The following is a 7286-nucleotide window of genomic DNA, read 5'->3' as shown; positions in this document are numbered from 1 at the left end:
GAAAGAGCAAACTGGAAAGAAGTCCCAGGCCCACGGCTCGTTGTAAGCTCCCCGGAAACTTGAGTGTTTGTCTTAACAGCCCAGAAAGTTGGAAGATTTCCGAAAAAAGCAGGGTGGCATGTTGTCTTGCACGATGAATTTTGCGAAATTTAAGATTCAAAAACCACGGCTAACAAGCTTCATGACAAATAACCCTCAAGCAGAGCTCATGAAATGTACCTTCCTTCTCGTCAAGAGCCCCCATGGAAGAAGGGTAACAGCAGGAGCAGTGGAAATAGCTCCATATAATCTCTTCTCTGCAGCTTGTTTCTTCATGATCCGCTGCAGAATTTCAGAGTCTCTTAACCTAACAGAGCCAGGCATGCCTCCCTTCACCAAATATTGCATTGTCAGAGAGCCATTACAAGAGGAATCTACTAAGAACTTGTAAGATGGAATTCAATCAGAATATGATCCATTAAACTGGCATCATTCAGCGTTCTTCTCATTGCTTTCATATCTGAAATTTCATGATTCAGACTGTCAAAAAACAGCAAAAGCAATCCAGTTCTTTCTTGAAAAGAAACTAACCGGCAACACCACTAGATCAAAAACTTTGTCTGTACATTTCGAGATGGATACATCAGCAACCAATCTGGTGCCTGATGAAGCTTCAACCTCGAGTTGTGGCTCCACCGAAGCCACGGTGACCTCTGCACCAGCGCGCCGCAGAACATCAACCAACACAACAGCTTCCATTTCCTCCGTACCATACCCAACCGGAACAAGAACCTAAACGTTTTTTTACCAAACAAGCGCGACGCGTGAATATAATGTTCTTTCTCCGACATTCATGAACACGAGAGACTCTACCTGAAAATCAATGTCATCCATAAGTTACTCAGTTGGGGAATTCCACAGTGTGTCCATTGACATGAACACGAAAGGGGTTTTTCAAAGTTCTTGAATTTCCTCAGTACACAACCAAGCTGGGAATTTTTCGCGAAAAGGGTATCTGAAGGAATGGAACAGACCTTCTTATAAGTTGAAGAGGACCCGACATCACCAATGGACTCTGAAGTTTCTACACTGAGTGTAGCTGAACACCTGATCCCCAAATTTCCCGCCCTTTTCCCGGTTCTTGGAGAAGCAACCATGGAGACGATGGAAAAAGTCGGAGCGACAATGGTGAAGAAGCAACCCATCGACGAAATGGGCTTTGTGTCTATCGAAATTGGTTTCGCTGAAGCTATCGTAGGTATCTGAAACCCTAAAGACCCCATTGGCGATTTCTCTGCTTCAGCTTGATGGCCCCGCGACGAAAGACGTCGGAGTGAGCGTCTTATCCATACAAAGATTTTTTTTGGTCACTATCCATACGCAGATTGAAGAACTACGAAACGCCGTCGTATCATCGACTGCGTAGCTCAGATTCGATTTTTTGTTTGGATTAAAGGGGAAAATCTTTTTTTTTTTTTATAAAAAATGGTTTATGTGTTTGGGATTGGTTTTTTTTTTTTTGGATATGAATTACACACAAGCAATTACTCAGACGCGATCTTGTGTGTGCATATATATGCGACGACGACGATGAAGAGAGTGACTTTGGCCATACCACGAACGAAGACAGAAATGTTGAGGATTCTGGGGAGAAGGGCTGTTTCAGCTTCTGGGGAGCTGACGAATCTTCATCAATGGCAGCGATCACGACAAGACCCTTTTCGAGTTTTCCACGGATTGCAAAGGGGTTTCTGCTTGGGCGTCCTTCCCGATGGCGTCGACAGAAATTCGGAAGCTTTTTCCCGCAACTCGGTCGCCATGGAAGGAATCCTCTCCGAACTCCGCTCCCACATCAACAAGGTCTGTGTTGTCATGTGCGTTCGTTTGTGTCTGTGTCTGTATCTGAGTGGTCGGGAGATGTTTATGTCTTTGTCGTGGGTTTCAGGTGTTGGGCGGTGGTGGAGAAGAAGCAGTGAAGAGACACAGAAGCAGGAACAAGCTTTTGCCTAGAGAGAGGATCGATCGGCTTCTTGATCCTGGATCTTCTTTCTTGGAGCTCTCTCAGGTTTGGTTTTGTTTCGATCTGAAACTCTCTTTACCTAATAGGATTTGTTCTTATAAATGGGTATAAATTCCTGCAAATTGATCTCTACAATCAAACCTTTTTCCCTGTTTTGAGCTGATTCATGGCAGCTTAGGATAGCATGATATGAGGAACTGATGTTTATAGGCTGATTAGTTATTGATTGTTAAATGGGATTTAGAAAGGCAGTGTCTGCAGAATGTTTTGGCTCAGAACTTCTATTTTTGGAACAAACTTAGTGTGGATTCGTCACTGATCGATGTAGATATGAATTAGAATGTGAATAGTGGAAGAGAAAATGATTTTTGAGTGTTCTGTTATGTGAGGTTAGAGGAAAGAAAGGAAATGGAGAATGGCTATGACTGGAATTCCTGAATGGTTTTGAAGCTTGCAGGACATGAACTGTACGAGGAACCATTACCATCTGGTGGGATAATAACAGGAATAGGTCCTGTCCATGGTCGCCTTTGCATGTTTGTGGCAAATGACTCTACAGTAAAGGGCGGAACCTATTATCCCATAACCATTAAGAAACATCTTAGGGCACAAGAGATTGCTGCTCGATGTAAACTACCGTGCATATATCTTGTTGATAGTGGTGGTGCTTTCCTTCCAAAGCAGGCCGAGGTTTTCCCCGACAAGGAAAATTTCGGTAGGGTTTTCTACAACGAAGCTGTTTTGTCATCGGAAGGGATTCCCCAAATCGCCATTGTTTTAGGCTCGTGCACTGCTGGTGGGGCTTATATCCCCGCCATGGCTGATGAGAGTGTGATGGTGAAAGGGAACGGTACCATATTTTTGGCCGGACCCCCTCTCGTAAAGGTTGGATTTTTTTTTGTTCCCACTGTAACTTCTGTGTGTCTCTGTAAAGCTAAATGAAAAGTTTTGGCAGGCTGCTACCGGGGAGGAAATCTCGGCAGAGGATTTAGGAGGGGCCACGGTCCACTGCAAAGTGTCTGGGGTCTCGGATTATTTTGCTCAAGGTGTGCCTTTTTCGGCAACAGTTTTATCTATCCGGATGTTATATGGTGTCTTACTCCTTATGAAGTTACTTCGTGTTGCAGATGAGCTGCATGGACTTGCTATTGGAAGAAACATTGTCAAGAATTTGCACATGGCTGCAAAATCGGGGACAGCAGGAAGCGTTGGAAGTGTTGCAAATCTTGAATATAAGGAGCCATTATACGACATAAACGAGTTACGTTCCATTGCACCTGTAGACCACAAACAGCAATTTGATGTTCGGTCAATTATTGCTCGGATTGTTGATGGGAGTGAATTCGACGAGTTCAAGAAACTCTATGGCACTGTAAGAATCCTCTTGGCTCTGAATACTCGTTGGTTTCTTCAGAGTTTGAAACCTTTATGGTTCCTAATCCAAGATCTGTGTTTGAACAGACACTTGTGACAGGTTTCGCTCGAATTTACGGTCAGCCAGTAGGAATCCTTGGGAACAATGGAATACTCTTCAATGAATCTGCACTGAAAGGAGCTCACTTCATCGAAATATGTTCTCAACGCAAAATTCCTTTGATTTTCCTTCAGAACATCACGGGTTTTATGGTAAAGGCATTTGGTGGTAATTTCTTTCAACTAGACATATTTTTCTACATCTCTCTCAGCCCTTTTGACGTCTCTATTGCCTATAGGTGGGATCGAGAGCCGAAGCCAATGGCATTGCAAAATCGGGAGCAAAAATGGTCATGGCAGTATCTTGTGCTAAGGTTTGTCAAATCCCTTTGATGGCTTTTGATGTTGTTCCATCTTGAAAGAAACTAGGAAAAACCACACGATGATCATTCAAGAATACGGGTTTACACCATTATTTCTGAATCAACTTCTTATGCATGCAGGTTCCGAAAATTACTATCATGACTGGTGCAAGCTTCGGTGCTGGAAACTACGCGATGTGTGGCCGTGCATTTAGTCCTGATTTCATGTTCATGTGGCCAAATGCCAGAATTGGTATCATGGGCGGTGCTCAGGTAACCCTAAACCCTAAACCTTCTGTCTCATTCGTGTTTCTTCACCCAAAAATGTCACTGTTACGGATGGTTCTCACGTGAACACTGATCTTGCAGGCAGCAGGAGTTCTTAGTCAGATAGAGAAGGCTAACAAGAAAAGGCAAGGCATTAAGGTACTAACCAAACATCTAACAAATAATGTACATTCAAGACAACCTACCGCAAGATTTGTGTTCTTGATTTGAGCATATCTGTGAATGCCCTTTTCTTTTCTTTTCTTTTTTTACTGCAGTGGACGGAAGAAGAGGAGGAAGGGTTCAAGAAGAAAGTGGTGGACGCTTACGAGAGAGAGGCCAATCCCTACTACTCAACGGCAAGGCTATGGGACGACGGGATCATCGACCCGGCTGACACCAGGAAGGTATTGGGACTTTGCCTATCTGCAGCTGCAAACCGGCCATTAGAAGATACCAGATTTGGTGTGTTTAGAATGTAAAACTCAAAAGCCAAAAGATGCAATAAAAATTGTAAGCCCCCTTCAGAGCTAAACATTGAAGGTTGAAGCCATATTTGAACATGTTGGTTGAAATAAATGAAAGCGGTTATTATGGATATTGTGTGTTATTTTTAGTCTAAATTTAAAAGGCGCTCGTGGCCTAATGGATAAGGCGTCTGACTTCTAATCAGACCCACCGAGCGTGTGATTTTTTTTAAAAATTATTTTGAATATATTTCATGTTTTCATTTGGAATAATATTTTTTTAAGCATTCAATAAACCATTCAAGCGAATGTGGAAACGGGAACTTTGCCGAATAGAAAAATGGAAAATGATTTGCAGGGAAACTGAGAAAACAATGTTTAAAACTTATTAACTTCCTCCACAGATTTTATGAATTGGTCACATAATAATGCTCCGAACATATCTTTTCTGTCTTGATAATGACACATGATGTCTCCATGAGCCCAACAAAAACAAAAGGTATAGAACTTGTAATGACATTTCTTCTTCTTCTTCTTCTTCTTATGGATGAAGGAGGCAATGCTGTTCAAGTCGAAAGAGCCATTGTCTTACAAATGGGGCAGAGATTCTTGAGCATTACCCATTGCTTGATGCAATCTGTGTGGAACTCATGGCCACAGTCCAGTGTTCCAATATCATCTCCTTCTACATATCCCTCCTGTCCAAAAAACATGGCAAGACCAGAATCAGATGACAAAGATCGATTCCACCAACCCGAGCCACCCATATCGACAACTTAACAGAAAACACAATCCCCCTCTGACGATACAAACAAGATTGTCCCATTTGATTCAGCTGGTCGTAGCCATTTCCAACAAGGGGAGACAGCCAAGGCAAGTTTTTTCAAGTAAAAGTTGTGTTGTTTAAGGTTGTCATACTTGACAGATGCAGCAAGGCTCCGAGTCCTGCTGGGACTCTGCAGGTAAAGTCGTGTATTTGTGCTGTTTCATCGTTTTCAGAATCACTTCCTCGGTCAGCCCAGTGCTCACGTCCCCTATACGCTCCTCCAGTGCCAACAGCTCCTATATATTGTTCCCCGTTGATATCGGTAAATTTGAACATCGTAAATTTTTTAAAGAAAAGAAATAGTAATGAAAAAATGATCAGTCACCTCGTAAGACATGTTGTCAACGTCAAGGCGCATATCCCGATGCCTGTCATGCATCTCGGCCATGCCATGGAAGATAAGAGGATCAAACACCATATAGTCCTATCATATAAACCAAAAGCTTCAACACATTATGCCATGATTCAACTAGGAAAGTGCTGAAGAACACGAACCATACTCTATTAAATGCCTAATCGAGATTAATTCCTCCCATTCAAGATGGATCTTGTCATCCATGGATTCAGATATGAGTTCTACAGGAGCATATTATGTGAAAGAACATTTTGCTTTCTTAAATATGAAACCTATATAACCTTCAGAACTAAAATATAGATGGTACACACTCAAACTACCATACTGTAGGCTGTAGCTACAAAAGTAGACATGCATAGCAAGCACACTCGAGATCTAGAAACGAGACATCGGGTAGAAAATGCAACCGAATCATCACTTCGAGAATGGTTTACAATATCACTCATACCTCAAACCGCACATTGTCCCCTCGTCGCATGGCATTCAATACTTGACGTATCTGTCAAATAAAAGAGGAACAAAATCAAATTAACTATTGACAAATATATTACAATACGGATAATGATAATAACCTAAAGCAATGCTCGAATGCCACATTGCAGAGGCAAAGTAAATTAAAGGCAAAACCATCCACATAAGATTCATATCAAGAGGTCATCAAACTGAACAAGCTTGCATGAAAGGTGTTCATGCATGGATGATCCTTCCGTAAACAATAATGAGTAAAAAGAATAACAGAAGATAAAACAAAGGGTCAAAACCTCGGAAATCATCCGGTTCCTTCCATCGTTATCAGCAGCTAAGCTCCTTCCTAAATTACGCAAATGGAGATCGTTCTGCCTCTCCAATAACAATCCTAACCTTCTGGGCCGTGGCCGATGGCTCCTGCTACTAGACCCAGATGGTGCTGCCATCTCGTTCAAGGGAACTGAAGAGCCTGTAGGTAGTAAAGGAAGAGAACCACCACGGCTGGCAGATTCAGATTCGACGGTAGAAAATAAAGACCAAGGAGCAAGTTCTGATGTTCTTGATGGATTATGCATTGAGGTACTCTGGGGAGGAATCCATGCGGGGTTTGGATGCAAAGAATGAATGCTTGAACTCGGTCCTGCTTGAGGGACAAAAGGAGAATCTCCAGACACACTAGGGTTTCCACGACTGAAACTCCAAATAGATTCATCCGGCATTGGATTTCTCATTTCGGTTGCAGGTGCAAGCATATGATGCTCTGAGTTGCTTCTTGGTGCAGCTCGAGGCGGTCCAAATCGCTCTCCGGGTATCAAAGGATTGTTGGCTCTCGAACTGGAAGCAGCATTCCAAGCAAAATGGTGTATATTCCTAGTCAAAGCAGGGAGGTGAATGATATTTGATTGACTCTCATTACTGCTTGAGTTACCAGCAATTGATGTCATTGATCTCACCTCCAGAGGATCAACGGAAGGGGAAGTCACCGGTAAATGCTGTTGAGAAGAAACATTATCTGATGACAAACTGAACGGTACCGATTCTTGTGGCAAGCCAGGATTCAATCGCCTGCCGGGTCTATATGAGCCATCTACATTTCTTGCAGAAGGAAAAGCGTTTGAAGCAACCGCTC

The 7286-nt window shown here is 42.7% G+C and overlaps 3 protein-coding genes across 9 annotated transcripts in view; 1 reads left to right on the top strand and 2 right to left on the bottom strand.

Moving 5' to 3' along the window:
* LOC104807266 (protein DJ-1 homolog C) overlaps positions 1-1342 on the bottom strand; it is a 3551-nt gene extending 2209 nt beyond the window's left edge. Inside the window, exons 1-4 of the mRNA XM_010532469.1 lie at positions 1014-1342; positions 571-771; positions 220-369; positions 12-125 (exon numbers count right to left, since the gene is read on the bottom strand). Coding sequence (XP_010530771.1) covers positions 12-125; positions 220-369; positions 571-771; positions 1014-1262 — 714 coding nt within the window. The 5' untranslated portion in view covers positions 1263-1342. The remainder of the gene's footprint in view (positions 1-11; positions 126-219; positions 370-570; positions 772-1013) is intronic.
* Positions 1343-1503: 161 nt separating this feature from the next.
* LOC104807265 (methylcrotonoyl-CoA carboxylase beta chain, mitochondrial) lies at positions 1504-4641 on the top strand. The gene is made up of 10 exons (XM_010532468.2): positions 1504-1839; positions 1925-2044; positions 2450-2884; positions 2955-3045; positions 3127-3371; positions 3461-3625; positions 3712-3786; positions 3916-4047; positions 4144-4200; positions 4320-4641. The coding sequence occupies exons 1-10, from the start codon at positions 1570-1572 to the stop codon at positions 4521-4523; spliced, it is 1794 nt and encodes a 597-aa protein (XP_010530770.1). The 5' UTR covers positions 1504-1569; the 3' UTR covers positions 4524-4641.
* Positions 4642-4872: 231 nt separating this feature from the next.
* Positions 4873-7286, bottom strand: part of LOC104807264 (E3 ubiquitin-protein ligase MBR2) — a 5037-nt gene continuing 2623 nt past the window's right edge. For all 7 annotated transcript variants that reach the window (XM_010532463.2, XM_010532461.2, XM_010532465.2 and 4 more), the window contains 5 exons: positions 6451-7283; positions 6138-6188; positions 5660-5758; positions 5427-5570; positions 4873-5206 (listed from right to left, as the gene is read on the bottom strand). In XM_010532463.2, coding sequence (XP_010530765.1) covers positions 5075-5206; positions 5427-5570; positions 5660-5758; positions 6138-6188; positions 6451-7283 — 1259 coding nt within the window. In that variant the 3' untranslated portion in view covers positions 4873-5074. The remainder of the gene's footprint in view (positions 5207-5426; positions 5571-5659; positions 5759-6137; positions 6189-6450; positions 7284-7286) is intronic.

The sequence above is a fragment of the Tarenaya hassleriana genome, unplaced genomic scaffold (assembly GCF_000463585.1).
Source record: "Tarenaya hassleriana unplaced genomic scaffold, ASM46358v1 Cleome13, whole genome shotgun sequence".
In the NCBI taxonomy this organism is placed as follows: Eukaryota; Viridiplantae; Streptophyta; class Magnoliopsida; order Brassicales; family Cleomaceae; genus Tarenaya; species Tarenaya hassleriana.
Note: the sequence above shows the minus strand (reverse complement) of the source record. Positions and strands in the feature narration are given on the sequence as shown.